Consider the following 21,173-nt stretch of genomic DNA (forward strand, 5'->3'; position numbering starts at 1 on the left):
AGTAAAATTAGTGACTCTCATAGTGGCCCCAGTAAAATTAGTGACTATCATAGTGGCCCCAGTGTAGTGGCCTGAAACACCTATTTCTGGCCCCTCCGTAATTGTCATACATGTCATGTATTCTATGTGGATGCACTTTGCAAATTCCCTAGTCTCTTGTTTTGTGTATTGCACAGCTGCAGCATGCAAGAGGTTAATGTTTGAAAGTGGCTGGGATATGTCTGGAAAAGTATCAATATTTGTCTAGTCACCTGATGTCTGCAGCCTATAAATGTGAGTGATTGGGGTGTGGTGGTCAGTCTTTCATCATCTTCCACGGTAGAGAGAGGAGTAGGAGTGCTGGCCACATGGGGGTACCTTCAACCCTCATGTGATGAAGTGATGGAAGAGGAGGAGAGCTATTCTAAAGTTTCCATGGCGGGAACCACCTCTGAAGAGAGAGAGTGAAGTGAGGAGTCCCCCTTGCAGAGCTGTCTACAAGTACTGAGTGAGTGTCTGTGAAGTGTTCCTACCATCCTCCTCCGGAGTGTTCCCCTTCCAGGAACGGTACCTTACAGATAATGTGGCCTGTAGGACCAGTGCCATCCTGTGTCTCCTCCCTGACCTCAAAGTCTCTGTCTTTCCTGCACTGGTGTGTAAAGCTGTACTCTGCAAAGTTTTAAGTAAAGTTCATCAGTCATTGCCCATTCCTAGTGACTGGGTTATCAAGTTTCAACTGTCTGTGTGGACTCTCTTCATTTACCCACCGGGTACAAGCTACGGTGAGAAGGAACGGTGGCGGCACATGTGACAATCTAAAGCCTACCACATGTATACAGGTAATTGCTGTCCCAGCGTTGCCTGGAAGAGGCCTAGCGGTAATTGGGCTGAGGTTGCGTGCATCCCTCCAGGGAGGAGTCTGTTAGAGCCACTGTGACAAGTGCCAACTCTAGCCCGCCACTCCTCAGTGTGGGCCATGTGTCTAGGTGGCCGCTGGGACACAACACCAGTAATAATACTGACCCCCATAGTAGCCCCAGTAGTAACAGGGTACCCCATAGTGGCCAAGTTAGTAATAGTGACCCCCCACAGTGGCCCCAGTAGTAATACTGCCCCCCACAGTGGTCCCAATAGTAATAGTGACCCCCCCCCCCCCCCCCACAGTGGCCCCAGTAGTAACAGGGTACCCCATAGTGGCACAAATAGTAATAGTGACCCCCACATTGGCTCCAATAGTAATAGTGACCCCTACAGTGGCCCCAGTAGTAATAGCAACCCCCACAGTGTCCGCAGTAGTTATAGCTACCCCCACAGTGGCCCTAATAGTAATAGTGGCCCCAGTAGTAATAGTAATATTAACCCACAGTAATAAAATTAACTCCCTCAGTAATATTAACCCCACAGTAATAATATTAACCCCCGCAGTAATATTAATCCCACAGTAGCCACAGTAATAATGGCCCCCCAACCCATATACTTACTTTCTCCTTGTAGTCAGTGCCGCTCCTCTTCTCAGCGCTGATCCCAGGTGCACACTGACAGCAGTGTGTGAGCCTGGAACGCTTCCTGACTTGTCCTCTCCTGCGGAACTAAGAAGGAGAGTACTCCTGCGGGCCTTGTGTTTGACACGTGTGTATTAGATGCACCAGGTCATCCTGCATCATACAACATACTGACACCTAAGCATTTAAAGGGAACCTGTCATCTTCCGACAGCACTATAAATTTAGGTCTCTCTCAAATAGGTGCTTTAATACCGCGATTGATGTGGCGTTCTGAACGCAATGTTAATCATGGTATAACATTCCCATTGAAATCAATGGGGACTCGCAGACGTGCTCTAATGCGGTGCTGGACTGCGCTTTCCAGATCCGTGATTTTTGAGCACTGCCTGCTCTATATTCGTCCGTTTAACGCAGCTTATCACCTATCACAATGATGTGGTGTGCTAAAACACGCTGTTGGACACAGGGAGCTGCGGCCGAAAGTGAAAGTACAATCGCGGCAAAGCGCCACGTTTGAAATTGTAGCGCTTTGCCGCGTTCATGTGTGAGAATGGCCTTATGGTGCTGTTTGGAAAGGTGATGGGGAGGCGGGAGATGTCTTTTTATATTTACCCATGCTATAAAGTAGGAAGTGCAGCTGCAAAACAGTGATGAACGTGTAAGGGGGATGTAACTAGCGCAATTAGACGTATGCCTGAGACGACGTAGGATAATGAAGTCCTGTTAGAAAACTGATGAAGATGCAAACGTTTAGAGGAGAGAATAGCGTAAATGATCGCGTGTTGCAGGAATGTGATGTATAGTGAGAGAAATGCTGGTTGTTATGCGGGAGAGCTGTGGAGGTTTAGCGGAGGAAATGCTATAATGTGTATTATATAACTGCAGAGGTATACGAGGTATTGTATATGGTTACTGTATGATGTATGATGAGGATTGTGTGTAACCAGGCAGTTTTGTGAAGTGCATTAGTCTCTAGTGTAGCCCTCGTGGACAGTGCCTAAATGGTTTTGATCTCAGTCATTGTAGCCATGTTTTTGGTGTTCATCGCATGGCTTGCCCCACAGGTATAAGAGGCGGAGTGTGGTACACAAGTAAGGGTTGTATAGTGCAAGAGTTCCAAACAGAAGTTGGGTGCGGCCTGTAGCTGTATGATACGAGTCGTGCCCGAGATGCCTGCAGTGGAAGAGGCTAGAGGTGCGCTTTGAGTGAATGCCTGGCAGCCCTCCGTCCAGAGGAAGAGAGTGCCCAGACAGCCAGACTGTCCAGCCGCAGCAGCTCTAGTCGGTGACACACAGAATTGTTGAGTCCTAGTAAAGAGAGCCCCAGGGTGCGGCCACACTGTCTTCTGCACCCTGCGTTTCAGATATGGAATGCAGCAGCGTGTCCTGGCTGACCGTGAGTCTCCAGGTCCAAACTCGGAGGATCATTATTAGTAAATTTAAAAAATATTAAAAAGTTTAAAAAAATCTTTTTCCAGTTGTCACATCAAAGAAAAATAACAAATTGAAATTGTGGCATATGTAAAAGTCCAATTTATTAAAGCATCACATTGTTTATCACACATGGATGAACGGCATCAGAAAAATAATACACACTCTTTTTTGGTCACCCCGTCTCCAAGGAAAAACTGAATGAAAGTTGCAAAAATTGTACCCCAAAGTTCACACCAGCACAATCACATAGATGCTGTACATTATAAACACATATATATATATACCCTCTTAGATTTGGGGAGGCGGTTGCATTCAGAATTAGCCAAATCACATTTAGGCCGGGTTCACGCAGCCGTAAATGTAAAATGCCGCTGGGCTCCTGCAGTATTTTACAACTGTCAACCCTGCCGTGGCCCTGTGTAAGGTGGCGAAATTGTACTGCCCATAACCGTGTACTCAGTCATGCGCAGTACACATGTGTGTTTATATTTCCCACGCTGTCGCTTAGCAATTACGTGTATCCGCCCCCATACACAGGGTATATACACGACTATAGAGAACAATGGGCTCTAGCTCGCGTATATATGTGGCAAAATAGAATATGTTGCGTTCTGTGTTGCGTTCACGCATTACGCAATTCTGACACGCTAATGTGAGTGGAACTGCGTGAGGCAATGTAATTGATTGCTTGTGAGTTCCCGTATATCACACGAGTGCATACAGCCCACGTAATATGCAGTAAACATACAGTCGTTTAAGTCCAGGCTAAAACTCAAGTTAAACAGGGCACCTTGAGACCAAATGTCTTGCAGCCAAGCGCCTGGAAATAGTTTCGACAGACACAGGGGTGTAACGATGGCGCCACCTGTCTCTGGATGGCGGACAATGAAATCATTGGAGCTGCGCATGCTTGTCGGACAATCAGACGATCCTCTCTACTGGTGGTCTGTAGGGGGCGTCATAAAGGCATGTCTAGTGGTCAACAAGCTTTACACAAGCGGAAGAAGAGGTCACTACACACAAGGAGCCTCTGAGAGCCTTTTATAGGCCAAGGGGGGAACCACTTTTGGGACCTCAGGTGACAAGATGGTCCATCTAATCACCACAACTCTCATCATTTACATATCTGCCAGAGATGGAACCGCATGTTGGGTTTTGCAGTAAAATGACAACTCATATCATTTATTACATACTAGCGTACCCGTCGCGCGTTGCTGCGAAGACAGACATACATACATACATTCGTTTTTATATATCTAGATGACGGCAGCAGCGACCACTGAGGTTTTGTAGGCCGCTGCTTCCCCCTTGCAGGCTGAATAAAATAGCCGTTGTGTGGAACATCCAATTTATCCGGCTGCTGTGGCTTCTTGGGAAGATAGCCTAGTACATGTTTGCCCACTTCCAACTCCAATGGAGACTGACTGTAAATGGCTGGCGTGCTCTAGTATTTATGGTTTCAAGCTGTACGTGTCATTGCATACAGTCTATCTATCTATCTATCTATCTATCAGGGTTATTGCATACAGTCTATCTATCTATCTATCTATCTATCTATCAGGGTTATTGCATACAGTCTATCTATCTATCTATCTATCTATGACATCAGGAAATGAGAGAATTAGATTCCGTACGTAAAATTTGAACGCTAATTCTTTGGCGCTTTGAATTGAATAATCGAGTTGGGACCCATTAACTTTTCCTATTTATGACATAATCAATTTTAAGTTTCTATGACATTGGGAAGTGAGAGAATTAAGTTGGGATGAGACATAAGGCCTTGCCCATAAGCATTCCCCAACCTCCAAGAACTGAACCTACCTACCTGAATGAGATTTTGTAGGCCGCTGCTTCCCCCTTGCGGGCTGAATAAAATAGTCGTTGGGTGGAACATACAATTTATCCGGCTGCTGTGGCTTCTTGGGAAGATAGCCTAGTACATGTTTGCCCACTTCCAACTCCAATGGAGACTGACTGTAAATGGCTGGCGTGCTCTAGTATTTATGGTTTCAAGCTGTACGTGTCATTGCATACAGTCTATCTATCTATCTATCTATCTGGGTTATTGCATACAGTCTATCTATCTATCTATCTATCTGGGTTATTGCATACAGTCTATCTATCTATCTATCTGGGTTATTGCATACAGTCTATCTATCTATCTATCTGGGTTATTGCATACAGTCTATCTATCTATCTATCTATCTATCTATGACATCAGGAAATGAGAGAATTAGATTTTGTAGGCCGCTGCTTCCCCCTTGCGGGCTGAATAAAATAGCCGTTGGGTGGAACATACAATTTATCCGGCTGCTGTGGCTTCTTAGGAAGATATCCTAGTACTTGTTTACCCACTTCCAACTCCAATGGTAATTGGCTGGCGTGCTCTAGTGGTTCCAAGCTGTACGTGTCATAATACAGCCTTAATGACATCACAATGCAGCTTATGAGAACATGTTGGGGCATGTTCGCGCGTTGCTGCGAAGACAGACATACATACATACTACGTTTTTATATATCTAGATGACGGCAGCAGCGACCACTGAGGTTTACCGCTGGGGTATGTCACTCTTATTACTAATGGGGGGAGTGTCACTATTATTACTGCTGTGGGATGTCACTATTATCGCTGGGGTGAAGGTGTCACTATTACCGCTGGGGTATGTGTACATGTGGCAGAAATGGGCAGGGCTCTTTCAGAATAGACCGGGTGCAGATTTTGACTGCTTTTTAGATGCGGAAATGCTGCAGAATTTTCCACAGAAATCTCCGCTGAGCACATTCTGCAGTATTTCCGCGTCCAAAAAGCAGTCAGAATCTGCACCCGGTCTATTCTGAAACAGCCTTGTCCTTTTTAGAACGACGGGGGTAAAATCATACGTTGTGATAAGCCCCGCCCCCTGACGTGTTGGCACTTTGCGATACATAAGTGGGTTTTGGGTTGTAGTTTGGGCACTCGGTCCCTAAAAGGTTCGCCATCACTGGCCTAGTACATGTTTGCCCACTTCCAACTTCAATGGAGACTGACTGTAAATGGCTGGCGTGCTCTAGTATTTATGGTTTCAAGCTGTACGTGTCATTGCATACAGTCTATCTATCTATCTATCTATCTATCTATCAGGGTTATTGCATACAGTCTATCTATCTATCTATCTATGACATCAGGAAATGAGAGAATTAGATTTTGTAGGCCGCTGCTTCCCCCTTGCGGGCTGAATAAAATAGCCGTTGGGTGGAACATACAATTTATCCGGCTGCTGTGGCTTCTTAGGAAGATATCCTAGTACTTGTTTACCCACTTCCAACTCCAATGGTAATTGGCTGGCGTGCTCTAGTGGTTCCAAGCTGTACGTGTCATAATAGAGCCTTAATGACATCACAATGCAGCTTTATAGAACATGTTGGGGCATGTTCAAGGGCGTCCGATGTTGATGACATCAGTGATGACATCACAATAGCAGGTGGCTTACTTATTCGATCTACGTGGGGGGGGGGCGTAACTTTCGACGAAGCTCGCGCGCCATTTATCGTAGGATATTTGTACTATGCCTATAATCTTCCCAGGAGTGTACTCAACAACTTCCCAAAGTTTCATGGCGATCGGATGAATGGTGTAGTAGCGCATAAAGGACAAACACGCACGCACGCACACACGCACGCACGCACGCACGCAGACAGACATACATTCAATTTTATATATATAGATAAGCTTATATCAGTGCACTGACATTAATATTTTGCATTATAAGCTAATGCCAGTGAAGTTACTCAGGTTCTTTACAGAAACGCACGCCTCAGCACTCAGACACATTTAATATCTGAATAAAATTGCACAACTGTCATTTATACTAACTGCATAAATGTGCAAGGACGTAGTGGATGGGCACACATATGCGCTAATAACCTAACATTTAAAAGTGGTTAGCATTTATAACATGGCGTGTGTTACTGTATTTGTTACAGCCATGGCTTATGTGCACCTTCACATTTTATTTGTTTGAATTGCTGACTTTTTTGTTACCCAGCTTCTTTATATTATAAGCTAATATTAGTACAGTCACATATATACTGTATATTATAATTTATATCAGTGCAGTGACTCAAGTGCAATTGAAGTTGTTATCAGTACAGTCACATGGTTGCTGTACATTCTAAGGTTATATCACTGCAGTGATATAATGGACACTATAAGCGGATATCAGTGTAGTGAAATATATATTGTTCTTTATAACATGATATCAGTGCAGTGAAATACTGTACATTATAACCTAGTATCAGTGCACTGACATAGTGTATATTCTAAACTAGTATCTGTGCAGTCCTGTATGTACTGTATTATAAGTTGATATCATTGCTACATACAGTACATACTTTACATTATAGGCTTATATCAGTGAGGTACATTATAAGCAGATATCAGCTTAGTAACATATACACTGTATATTATAAGCTAATTTTGGTGCAGACACATATATATACTGCATATTGTAAGCTGATATCGCCACAGTAACATAGATGCTGGGCATTATAAGCTTCCATTAGCATAGTCACTTATACACTATACATTGTAAGTTGATATAAGCGCAGGGACATCTACACTGAACATTATAAGGTGATAGCAGTGTGGGACATATATACTGTATATTATAGGCAGATATCCGTGATGTGATATATATACTACATATTATAAACTAGAATAAGAACACTAATATACATAATAAAATTATTAATATATTACCATTGTAACATATACTTCACATACTAAGCTGATATCAATGCAGTGACATCATACTGCATGATATAAGCTGATACCAATGTGGTAATATACTGTACATTATAAACTGATATCAGTGTAGTGATATATATGCTGTAATATATACTGTATATTATAATTGATTGTCAATGCAGTGATGTATGTACTGTACATTACAAGTGGATATGAGTACAAGCATACTTTATATATTGTACATGATAAGCTGATATCAATGCAGTGACATCATACTGGATGTTATAAGCTGATATTATGGTAATATACAGTCTATACTGTACATTAGAAACTGATATCAGTGTAGTGATATATACTGTACATTATAATCTGATTGTCAGTGCAGCGATGTATATACTGTACATATAAGTGGATATGAGTACTATCATTATAAGCTGATGTCAGTGAGGTGATATATATTTACTGTACACTATAAACTGATATCAGTGTAGTGATATATATGCTGTAATATATACTGTATATTATAATTGATTGTCAATGCAGTGATGTATGTACTGTACATTACAAGTGGATATGAGTACAAGCATACTTTATATATTGTACATGATAAGCTGATATCAATGCAGTGACATCATACTGGATGTTATAAGCTGATATTATGGTAATATACAGTCTATACTGTACATTAGAAACTGATATCAGTGTAGTGATATATACTGTACATTATAATCTGATTGTCAGTGCAGCGATGTATATACTGTACATATAAGTGGATATGAGTACTATCATTATAAGCTGATGTCAGTGAGGTGATATATATTTACTGTACACTATAAACTGATACCAGTGTAGTGATAGAAATATATCACTATATATTGTACATTTCAGACGATATCAGTGTAGTGATACATACAGGGTGTCTCAAAAGTGTGGAAACACTAGTATGGAATGAAAACGGTTTGGCAGACATTGATCCAATTTCGCATAAAAGCTGCGGGGTAAAATGGAAACTTGTTAGGCCATGTGACCAACATGACGGCCATTTTGAATACCTGCATCTTGGATTCAACTCTAATTTTTCCAGTGGGTGTGTGATATATCAACTTGGCAGAGACTTTCACCAGAAAAACAGCAGTGTGCGTCATTCTAACATAACTATATTAGTTTCATGTTAACAAAGTGATTTTTGTTCATTACAGGCCCTGTGAATGATGGCAGCAACACCGGACTTAGGACGACCCAGACCGTTGGATAGAATATGCTTAATGGCTGACAGAGAACCTTCAGATAAACCTTTATTTCCCTATTAGTTGATGTTTAGTGGTAAGGCAGATTTCTTTGTGAATTGTGAGGTCAATAAACAGAATCAGCGCTACTGGTCAGACTCAAACCTGACTAGACTGGTCCATCTAACACCTAAAGCGATGGTGGGGTGTATGGGGTACCTGAACTATGAGCCCTTTCACTGAGGGAGCATTAAGATTAGACAGTTACACTGGGTTGGTAGATGAAGACGTGTTTCTTTCATTGCTGTCCGAGAACATTTCCCAAATTCTTCCAACAAGATGGCACCCGCCCCATGTCCAGTTGAGTGGCCCCAATGTACTCTTGATTTGACCCCATTGGATTTACGGGGTCATGTCTTGGCACGTGTTCTCTCTGAGAAGATCCAGAATGTTGCTCATCTGAAACACAGAATTCTTGATGCTTGTGCTAGCAGTCAGCCTGATGCTTTGGTGGGAGTTCATCAGTGGGTGAAAAGGATAGGGTTAACACTCGAATATGGCGAACAGTATTTCAAACACATTATGTGGTCATTATGGTCAATTTTCTGATTTTACAGAAAACCCTTGTGTTAACATGAAAATGAATAAAGCTAAATTAAAATTAAGCACGCCATGGTTTTCCTGCTCAAATTACCTGCCATTGGAGAAAATAGATGTTGAATTCTAGACGGCAGCATTCAAAACATGTCTGACATGTTGGTCACATGGGCTAATAGGTTTCCCCTTTCCCCCACAGCTTGTATACAAGATTAGTTCACCATCTGCCAAACAGTTTTTATTTTATGTGGGTGTTTCATGCATATTGTGCATTATAAGCTAATAGTGTAATTTATATATATATATATATATATATATATATATATAGTATGAGCTGGTATCAGTGCGGTTTTATATATATATAAAAAAAATTTTCCATATATATATATATATATATATAACCCAACCGCATGGTTGTGTTTTGAATTAAACACAGTGTTCGTAACAGCTGTGTGCCAGTCCCAAGCCTAGAAAATGGGGAGAAAGGCGTTTTGACCTATTCCACCAAAATACTTAAGTGATTCACGTTATACACATCTATGCCACTATCACTGATGCAACGGATTGAAAATGTTTATGCTGACATCCATGTAACCTTACAGCTAATCTCTAAAAAGCACATAATTTACATCATCAGTGATTTCAATTCAAAAATTAGTGCAGAAGCAGAAACACCAAGAGTATGGAAACTCGGCTTAGGAGAATGAAATGATGGCGGTGCGACTTTTCCAATTTTGCCAAGAAAACTTATTAATGGTTATGAACACATTATTACTTGTACACCTGAACGTCTCCTAATGAGTTCAGCTCAATCAAATAGATTATATCTCGTTCTAGCAGCAAAAACGTTCTCAGGCGCAGATTGTGGTTCTGACCACCAACTGCTTGTTGCCAAAATCAAACTACGTTTCTGCCATCGCAGACAAACAGCAGAAGTTTTGAAATTCAACACTGACTCAGTACTTCTCGTTTATGCAGTAGACGTAAAGAATCGTTTTGAATTACTTAATACCTTTGAAAAAGAGCCAGACGAATCATGGGAGGAAATTAAAAACATTGCAATCGAAAAACAGCAAATGAAAATATATCATGCAAAAAGCAACAAGAAAAACAATCTGGCTATCAGCAGGCACCATCTGATTTGCCGACATGCAATGAGAAGCAAAAGCTACTGGAAACAGGGATGATTTCCAGTGGCTTAATGCCCAGTTACAGCGTGAAGCGAGGAAAGACAAAGAAGATTTTGGAATGCACACTGCATGAAATTGGAAGAAGCAAACAAAAAAGGACACACCAGAGAGCTCTTCACTCATGTTAAAAAGGCTTGTGCTCCTTTTGCATCGCCCAATGCAACCTCAATTTTTGAGGTTGCATTGAAAGGAATTACATGATCCTGAACAAATGAAGCATAGATGGCATAAATATACAGAACTGTATGCAAACAATCACAGAAACCATCAACCACAAACAAAAAGACTAACAAAATTAGAACCTAATATCCTTGAGGATGAAGTTGAGTGGGCACTAAATCAGCTACCAAATCGGATAGCCCCTGGAAAGGATTGCATGCCAGCTGAGCTGCTCAAGCCCCTGCCAGTCCAGATACTAACAGCACTCTGTCACAAGATTTGGGAAACCAAATCGTAGCCAAAAGATTGGGCAAGGTCAGTTTTTGTGCCGCTTCTCAAAAAAGACGACATGAGAGAGTGCTCAAACTACCGCACAATAGCCTTAATATCACATTCAAGCAAAATCCTAATGAAAATTACACAAAAACACATGATCGCGATAGTGGAACGGAAACTGCCTAATGCACAAGACGGTTTTCGCAAAGGAGGAGGAACAAGAGACCAACTTGCAAATCTCTGGTGGTTCATGGAAAAGGCCTAAAAATACTAGAAGGAGACGTACGTATGCTTCATCGATTACAGCCAAGCCTTTGATTGCATTGAACACGTCGAGCTGCTGCCATGCCTAAAACAAGTGGAAGTCCTGGGACATGAGGGGCAACTCATACAGTCATTATATGCAAACCAAGAGGCTACAGTCAAGACCTCCAAATGAAATGGTTCAGAATCGGGAAAGGCGTCCACCAAAGCTGCATCCTATCAACTATGAAGAAATTGAAGCAGTTCAAGACTTCATCTTCCTCAGATCAAAAATCGACCGCAATGGAGAATCAGGACCCGAAATAAAACAACGAATAGTGTAAGGTTGCAGCACAATGTTAAGTATGGATAAGATCTGGAAAAATAAAGACATAAGCACTGCAACCAAATGCCGGATAGTCAATGGAATCATCTTCCCAATCATAACTTGTGACTGCAAAAGTAGGACACTGAAGAAATCGGACTGGAGAAAGATTGATGCCTTCGAACTTTGGTGCTGGAGGAAACTTCTATTAATTCCTTGGACCTCCAAGATCATGAACAAAACAGTCCTAGACTGCATCAAACCAAAGTTTTCATTAGAAGGCAAATTTACGAAGCAAAGACTCTCATACTTCGGCCACATAATGTGAGCTAATTCATTAGAAACATTGATAATGCTTGGAGTGGTCAGCAGCAAATGAAGACCGTGGCCACCAAAGAATGCTCTGGCTAGATACTATCAAAGCCGACACCAACATGCAAATAACTGAACTGAAAGAAGCCATGCAAATCAGAACCCTGGATAAATGCATATATATATATATATATATATATATATACAGTACATTATGAGCTAATATCAGTGCAGTAATATAAACTGTATGAGGTGATATCAATGTGGTGATATACATACAACCCCAATTCCAAAAAAGTACGCTGAGAATCTGGTGATTTTCATGTGCACAGAGGGCAAGGCCAACAGTCAATATTGGTATATTTCTGGAATGCAAAGCACTGCATAGACTCACAAATACTTCCAGAAATCATTGTCTGTGAACACAGTTCGCCGTGCAATCCACAAATGTAAGTTAAAGCTGTATCATGCAAAGAAGAAGCCATATATCAACACAATCCAGAAACTCCAGCATCTTCTCTGGGCCAAAGCTCATTTAAAATGGACTGAGACAAAATGGAAAAATGTTCTATGATGAATCAAAATTTGAGATTCTTTTTAGAAACCACAGAAGCCGTGTCCTGCAGACTCTAGAAGAAAAAGACCTTCCAGCTTGTTATCGGCACACAGTTCAAAAGCATCTGATGGTATGGGGCTGCATTAATGCCTATGGCATGGGCAGCTTACCCATCATGAAAGGCACTATCAATGCTGAGCAGTATATAGAGGTTTAAAACAACATATCCTCCCATGCAGACAATGTCTCTTTCAGGGAAGGCCTTGTATATTTCAGCAAGACAATACAAAACACAAACTGCATCCATCACAATGGCAGAGCTTCGCAGAAGAGCTCAGGTGCTGAATCGGCCGCCGGCAGTCCAGATCGTCCACCGAGAGAGAACATTTGGCGCATTATGAAATGAAAAATCCGTCAAGGAAAACCCAAGACTGCTGAGCAGCTAGAATCCTACATCAGACAAGAATGGGACAACAGTGGACACAATGGTAGACACGGTCCTGGCCCAACTGTTGTGAGAAGAGTTACTGCCATCAATTTCTAAGTACATTCATTTACATTTTAAACAGTGTCCCTACTTTTTGAGAATTAGGAATGTGTATGTATCTTTTCAACAATGTAGGATACCTTTCAACAATCAGATGCCTTTGATGTGCTGTAAGCTCTTAAGGGACCAATTAAGAAAATGTCAGAAAAATCCTCCTAGAAGAGCTGAACTTTATATGGGGGAAATTAGAATCCCTGTAAATAATGGCAAGGGATTGCGGACTACTATTTATGATGAGGTTAAATGTGATTGGCTGATTCTGAAAACACCCACATCCCCAAATATAAGAGGGTGTTCACACTTATGCAAACACATTATTGTTTTTTTGTTTTTTTTTCCTCCTTAAAAGATTTCAGTTTGTTTTTCAATGGAATTGTATAGATAACGGGTCACACTGAAGGTGGAAAATGGAAATAATCCATTTTTGTCAGATTTTTTAACATGACAGAAACATGGCATTTTACCAGGGGTGTGTAGACTTTTTATATCCCCTCCATATAAGTTGCACGTTATCAGCTGATATCAGTGTGGTGAATTATATACTGTACATTGTAAGTTGATATCGGTATATCGGTTTGCTATATATATATATATACATATATATATATATATATATATATACATATATATATATATATATGTATATTACTGTACAGTGTCACTCCCGGTATATTTATATCTGCAGGGATATATATATATATAAGCGCCGGCATCTCCGTCTTCTGCATAGTAGCAGCATAAGGCTATTAATACTCCTCTCCGCCGAGCTGAGAACAGGGATTCCCTCTGACGTCACTGCTTGGTAACCAGATAAACACAGCAAAGACAACACCTAATATGGCTATGTACGTCACAGGAACTCCGGGAAGGCGGAGCCGCCAGCAGTGCCCTAAAACCTCCGATCGCAGCTGAAGGCAGCTACAAAGCTGAAAATCGGAGGGAACGTGTGGGGTGCTCCTGTGCAGCGGACGGGTGAGTTTGAGGGCGCTTGGTGCTGGTAATGTGAAGCTATCCGTTAGAGTACGACGGGGGCTGTGACCGCCACGAAGGGGCGGGGACCCGCTGGTATAACTAGCTGCGAGCCGGGAGCTTCATTCATAAATCTGATGAGAAGCGGAGCGCAAGGACTGACGCTGCACTATCACCCTGCCGTTGGGGGGCGCCCTCACCGCACTTCTGCAGCACCGCCGCCGCCGGGGAGATCCCAGCGCTGATACTTATAGAAGAGGAAATCCCGCACACAGGAGATTCCAGGACTGATACCCGTACAGGAAAAGATCCCAAACATAGGAGATCTCAGGACTGATAACTATATTGGAGGAGATCCCATCACTCATACCTATACTGGAGGAGATCCCGCACAGGAGACCCCAGGACTAATACGTATACAGGTGGCGTTCCCAGGACCGATACTTAAACAGAAGGAGATCGCATGCACAGCGCTTATCTGAACACAAGAGGAGATCCCAGGACTGATTCCTATACAGGAGGAGATCCCATATGAAAAAGATCCCAAGATTGATACCTACACGAGAGCGCTCGTATACAGAAGATCCCTGGACTGACACCTACAAAGAAGGAGAATCCATACACAGGACATCCCAGCACTGATTCCTACATAGGAATAGATTCCAGGACTGATGTTTACAGAGGAGTTGATACCAGGATTTATTGCTACAAAGGTCTAATGGATTTCCATCACTGATCGATCTACAATTCTGAGGAGATCATCCCAAACTTATTTTTTTTATATACAGAAGGAAATACCATCACTGATACACAGGAGAAATCTCTATACAGATCTGAAGAGATCCCATCACTGATCCCTACATCAGGCTGAATTGTCAGTTAAAGTTCTGGATATTATCTATTTCTGCAAAGCATAAAATGTAATCACTGAGTCCCACAGGAGATCCCGGCACTTGTATGTGTATACACACGGAGTAGATTCCACCACTGACAAGGCTGAGCAGATCCTTGGACAAACGGGATACCCGGGATCTATTCTTGTTTGGCACTGAGGCTGAGGATTCTTGGGGTCATGTACCAGGGATACGACGACTCCAGTTCTTCCCCCTCTGCTGAGTCTCAGTACCTGTCATCTGTGGATTCTTTTGGGAGTCCCTCAGCGGCCGCTGCACCACAGGTGAGTGAGACGTCACAGTGCACAAGTGACATCGGCTCCTGGTCTTCTCACACATGACTTCACCTAGACCAGAGCAGCCTCCTATCTCCTCTTCCCACAGTCATGGACAGGAGGGGGCGCAATAACAAAGACCAATGCATCAGGGAGGGCAAGAGAATATAGGAGGAGACTGTAGTCAGGTGGGAAAAATGAGTTGTGGGGGGGAGATCAAGAGACTAGAAACCACAAGGGAGATTCGAAAAAAGCCCGGGGACCACAGTCAGAGAAGGCAGAAGAGAGCAGGGAGACTGCAGTCAGGAAGGGCAGGAGAAAGCAGGGACACCACAGTCAGGGAGGGCAGGAGAAAGCAGGGACACCACAGTCAGGGAGGGCAGGAGAAAGCAGGGACACCACAGTCAGGGAGGGCAGGAGAAAGCAGGGACACCACAGTCAGGGAGGGCAGGAGAAAGCAGGGACACCACAGTCAGGGAGGGCAGGAGAAAGCAGGGACACCACAGTCAGGGAGGGCAGGAGAAAGCAGGGACACCACAGTCAGGGAGGGCAGGAGAAAGCAGGGACACCACAGTCAGGGAGGGCAGGAGAAAGCAGGGACACCACAGTCAGGGAGGGCAGGAGAAAGCAGGGACACCACAGTCAGGGAGGGCAGGAGAAAGCAGGGACACCACAGTCAGGGAGGGCAGGAGAAAGCAGGGACACCACAGTCAGGGGGAGGGCAGGAGAAAGCTGGGACACCACAGTCAGGGAGGGCAGGAGGCCACATGACACCAGGCTGTATAATTTGAGGGGGGAGTGGTTATTAACTTTTGACACTAGAATGCCTCTGGCCGCTAAGTACTACAAGCCGCAGCATTTCGTTAGTACTATAGCAGGTGGACGCTGAGAGCAGTAGTCCCAGCGCAGCAGCTTTGCTCCAGTCTCTGCTGACTGCCCCAGTTACCGCACAACTGCCCCGCGACCGTCTCTTGTCACTCATAGTTTGGATGGGCGTGGCTGGCGAGTAGTGACGCCGGCGTGCTATTTTGGAACGCAGCGTCGATACAGCGCAGGGACGTAACTGCGGTCGCCGCGTACGTCAAGGACTCAGGAGGCGGGGAGGTTGGAGGACACGCCCACACACGCCGGGCTATATGAGGAATCACGTAGAGAAAGAGTAGAGCGATGGCTCGTACAGGGGGCAGATTAGTGAGCACGTGCACCAGGACACTGCCACCTGCACACATCTGTGCATAGTGAAGAAGATGCACCCGAGAGGGCTATTACCGTTAAACGAGTGGAAGGGTGACTCGGTGGGAATATGCACCAGGAGGGCCACTACCAGCACAGAGCTGTGGATCCATGAGATGATGCACCAGAGGGGGCTGTTACCACCTGTATGCAGGGGTAGATGGAACAATGAGAAGAAGCAGCAAGAGGGGCAATTAGCTTTAGATGGGGGTTATTTAATGACTATAGGTGGCTGTTAAGGAATCAGAAAATGTAGCAGACGAGACAGGGGGTGATATGCACTAGGAGGGGCTGTTACCCTACAGGGGGGTGGGTCAGTGAGAAGAGGCTTTTAACCCCCCCCTCCCCTCCTAGTTATTTCATCCAGATCTGCCATCTGCTCAAAACTCCTGACACATTTCGAGCCTCTGCTGCACAAGAGATCTTCCGGACCAATCCAGTTATGTGTAGGACTCACAACACCTTGGAAAAATATACCCCCCCCCCCCCCCCTCATGTGTTTTCTACTATTACACATCTGTCACTCTGAACAGTTTCTGGTCTTTATACAACATCTAATACAACCAGAGAAAGTAATAAACCCCAGATTGCCCCCTCTGCAAAAGCATCTGCGGCCTCCAGACCTGCACACAGTGTAATATTAGACAAGCGCACTTCACTGGTCACCGACACAACAAGGAGTCACAGAACCGTATTAGGTCTGACATGAAAATTCTCATCCCATGAACCTGGAACGTACAGTAAATGCAGGAAAACTCTCTTCCTTCTCTTCTCTCTCTCGCTTCCATTCTCTTGTCTTTTCCTTATCTATTTCTATTCTCTCCTCTTCTTCATCTTTATCCAACCTCTCTTGCATTCTCTTGTCTCTTCTTCCCCTCTCCTTTATTTTCTTACCTTTTTGTCTTTTCCATTTTCTTGTATCTTTTTCCTTTTTTTCCCCCCATTGTCTCATCTTCTCTCCCTCTTTTCTTCATCCATTCACCTTCTTCTCTTTTTCATTCTCTTATTTCTTTTTCATCTCCTTTATCGCATCTTCCTCTTGTTTCTTCATTTTTAAATTGTCTCTTCTTCCCTCCATTCGTTAACCTTTCTCTCTTTTCCATTTGTGTCTCTTTCCATTCTCTCCTCTTCTTCTTCACTTTTCCATTCTCTCACCTTTCTTTTCCATTCTCTTGTTTCTTCATCTCTTTCCTTCCTCTATCCTCCATTCTCTTATCTTTTCTTCCTCTCATCTTTTCATCCTTCCATTATCTAATCTTCTTCTCTCCTTAGTTCACTTGTTTTTTCATCTCTTTCCATTGTCCTATTTCTCTTCTCACAGTATGCTAGGGTAAATGAAGACAATATCCATCTAGTTCAGCCTGTCTCTTCTCCCCCCCCCCCCCCACCTTGTTGATCCAGAGGAAGGCAAAAAATAAACAACGAGGCAGATTCCAATTTAGCTCCTGTGGAGGAAAAAATTCCTTCCCGATTCTCCATTCTCTCATCTTCCTCTCTTTCATTCTCTTGTTTCCTCTTCATTTTGTTTTCATTTTCTTATCCCTTGTGCTATTCTTTCCTACTTTATCTCATCCGCTCTTCCTCTCTCCTCAATTTTCTCTTTTCTTTCTCTGTCCTCCATTTTCTCACCTTTTTCTCCTTTCTATTCTTGTTTCTTTTACATCTGTCCATTTTTTTTCATCTTCGATACCCCTATTGTCTTTTAACTTTTCTTGTCTCCCTACATTCTCTCGTCTCTTCTTCCTCCATCTCTCCCCCGTTCTCCCATCCCTTCTTTCTCTCACCACCATCCCATCATCTTCCTCTCCATTCATTCACTTTTCTTTCCATTGTCTCATCTCTTATTCCGCTCTTCTTCATTATACCATCTTTTTTTTCTCTTTCCTCCATTCTCTAGATTCTTCATCTCTTTCCCTATCTTCTCTTCTTTTCTCCCCATTCTCTTTTCTCTTCTTCCTCTCCCTTTTATCTTTTTATCTTCTTTCCTCATCTCTTCTTCATTATGTCATCTACTTCCTCCATCCTGTCATATTTCTCTCTTCTCCATTCTCTCATTTTTTAGCTATCTCTTCTATGTGTGTGAATATCTCTCTCTTTATACCAGGAGTGTGTGGCCCTATGTGATGTCCCCTCCTCCTTTGTTCCCACTGTTACGGCCATCACCAGTAGTCAGGACCTCCAGTGGCTGGTCACTTCTGCCCTTATCTCATCCATGGCTCAATCCCAACCAACACCAGGACCATCTATTGACCCTTATGACCTGCCAGGCCCTAGCTATGCCTCGCCTTCTGGGTCATCGTATGGCACAGCTCAGCCTGCTGCGTCTTCCTCGGGACAGGAGGAAACTCGGCCACCAAGACCCAGGAAAAGGCCTAGAGAAGAATCAGTAAGTACCACTTTACAGATGAAGATAGATGTCACTGATAGAATACTCACATGTCATTTTCCTATCTCTTTGCAGCTGACACCGGAGGAAGAGGAGAAGAGGCGCGTCCGCCGAGAAAGGAACAAATTAGCTGCTGCCAAATGCAGAAACAGAAGACGAGAGCTGACGGACAGATTGCAGAATGTAAGTAGAGACCATCTCCATGTGCTGGTGACCAGTTTCCTGACATCTGTGACCATTAAAGGGGTCTTCCATTTCTTCACCACATTCTGTATATATGCTTTTGGTGAATGAAAACGTCTCTGGTTTCTGTCCAGAAGGTCATACATGCACTCATGTAGTTCTACTCATATACCTGAGTGATAGGAGTCCTGAGTGGTTTCCCTCTTGAGTGATGGAAATCTTGAGTGATTTCCTTCCTGAGTGATGGGCTTCTTGAATGATGAGTGTCCTGGGTGACAGGCCTCCTGAGTGATGGAGATTCAATCTTCGTAGCCAATGTAGAATTTATAATTGGCCATGTAGAGACAGGATCTCCCTGCAACACAGAAGAGAGCTATTTGCTCATTTGTCATGTGACCTTCCACCATCTTGCAGGAGACGGACCTCTTGGAGGAGGAAAAGTCCAACCTTGAGGCAGAGATTGACGAGCTTCGCAGACAAAAAGAACAGCTGGAATTTGCTCTTCTCTCACACCGATCAGGATGCAAACTGCCCTATGAGGACCCTGACCTGCCTCACACTGAGCCTACCACATCCTTTCCTCATGGTGGACTACTACCGTCATATCCCGCTCAGCCGGAGGTATCATTTCCTGTCTGTTTGCCCCCCCTCCCGGACTCGGACTGTACCACCAGCGTTGGATCTTACACCTCTTCATTTGTGTTCACCACCCCAGAGGGAGGAGCCTGTGGAAGCCGATACCAGCGCAGCAGTGGAAGTGAGCGCTCATCCTCCGACTCGCTCAGCTCCCCCTCACTCCTAGCACTCTGAGACATAACCTTTTCCCCTCTGCTCCTATCCTCCTAAGACTTAACCTCTCTCTCTGCTCCTGGCCTCTAAGACTTAACCTCTCTCTCCGCTCCTGGCCTCTAAGACTTAACCTCTCTCTCCGCTCCTGGCCTCTAAGACATAACCCCCCTCTCCGCTCCTGACCCTCTGAGACATGACCTCCCCCTCTGCTCCTGACCCTCTGAGACATGACCTCCCCCTCTGCTCCTGACCCTCTGAGACATGACCTCCCCCTCTGCTCCTGACCCTCTGAGACATGACCTCCCCCTCTGCTCCTGACCCTCTGAGACATGACCTCCCCCTCTGCTCCTGACCCTCTGAGACATGACCTCCCCCTCTGCTCCGACCCTCTGAGACATGACCTCCCCCTCTGCTCCTGACCCTCTGAGACATGACCTCCCCCTCTGCTCCTGACCCTCTGAGACATGACCTCCCCCTCCTGCTCCTGACCCTCTGAGACATGACCTCCCCCTCCTGCTCCTGACCCTCTGAGACATGACCTCCCCCTCCTGCTCCTGACCCTCTGAGACATGACCTCCCCCTCCTGCTCCTGACCCTCTGAGACATGACCTCCCCCTCCTGCTCCTGACCCTCTGAGACATGACCTCCCCCTCCTGCTCCTGACCCTCTGAGACATGACCTCCCCCTCCTGCTCCTGACCCTCTGAGACATGACCTCCCCCTCCTGCTCCTGACCCTCTGAGACATGACCTCCCCCTCCTGCTCCTGACCCTCTGAGACATGACCTCCCCCTCCTGCTCCTGACCCTCTGAGACATGACCTCCCCCTCCTGCTCCTGACCCTCTGAGACATGACCTCCCCCTCCTGCTCCTGACCCTCTGAGACATGACCTCCCCCTCCTGCTCCTGACCCTCTGAGACATGACCTCCCCCTCCTGCTCCTGACCCTCTGAGACATGACCTCCCCCTCCTGCTCCTGACCCTCTGAGACATGACCTCCCCCTCCTGCTCCTGACCCTCTGAGACATGACCTCCCCCTCCTGCTCCTGGCCCTCTGAGACATGACCTCCCCCTCCTGCTCCTGGCCCTCTGAGACATGACCTCCCCCTCCTGCTCCTGGCCCTCTGAGACATGACCTCCCCCTCCTGCTCCTGGCCCTCTGAGACATGACCTCCCCCTCCTGCTCCTGGCCCTCTGAGACATGACCTCCCCCTCCTGCTCCTGGCCCTCTGAGACATGACCTCCCCCTCCTGCTCCTGGCCCTCTGAGACATGACCTCCCCCTCCTGCTCCTGGCCCTCTGAGACATGACCCCCCTTCTGTTCATTCCCTCTCCTTTGTTTTATTTGGGCTTGTCCTGCTCCATGTATTCCCA

The 21,173-nt window shown here is 44.7% G+C and overlaps 1 protein-coding gene across 3 annotated transcripts; it reads left to right on the forward strand.

The window, feature by feature from the left end:
• The first annotated feature begins 14,011 nt into the window (after positions 1 to 14,011).
• Positions 14,012 to 20,725, forward strand: FOSB (FosB proto-oncogene, AP-1 transcription factor subunit). 3 transcript variants are annotated; one of them, XM_066581517.1, is made up of 5 exons: positions 14,012 to 15,219; positions 18,548 to 18,829; positions 18,905 to 19,012; positions 19,427 to 19,633; positions 19,728 to 20,725. In XM_066581517.1, exons 1-5 carry the CDS (start codon positions 15,115 to 15,117, stop codon positions 19,812 to 19,814), a joined length of 789 nt encoding a protein of 262 aa, XP_066437614.1. In that variant the 5' UTR covers positions 14,012 to 15,114; the 3' UTR covers positions 19,815 to 20,725. The 3 variants fall into 3 exon arrangements, with proteins under 3 accessions (XP_066437614.1, XP_066437613.1, XP_066437615.1); XM_066581516.1 differs by having other exon boundaries at positions 19,427 to 20,723; XM_066581518.1 differs by lacking the exon at positions 14,012 to 15,219 and adding an exon at positions 16,359 to 16,882 and having other exon boundaries at positions 19,427 to 20,724.
• Positions 20,726 to 21,173: the final 448 nt, after the last annotated feature.

Source organism: Eleutherodactylus coqui, chromosome 10, assembly GCF_035609145.1.
Source record: "Eleutherodactylus coqui strain aEleCoq1 chromosome 10, aEleCoq1.hap1, whole genome shotgun sequence".
Lineage (NCBI taxonomy): Eukaryota > Metazoa > Chordata > Amphibia > Anura > Eleutherodactylidae > Eleutherodactylus > Eleutherodactylus coqui.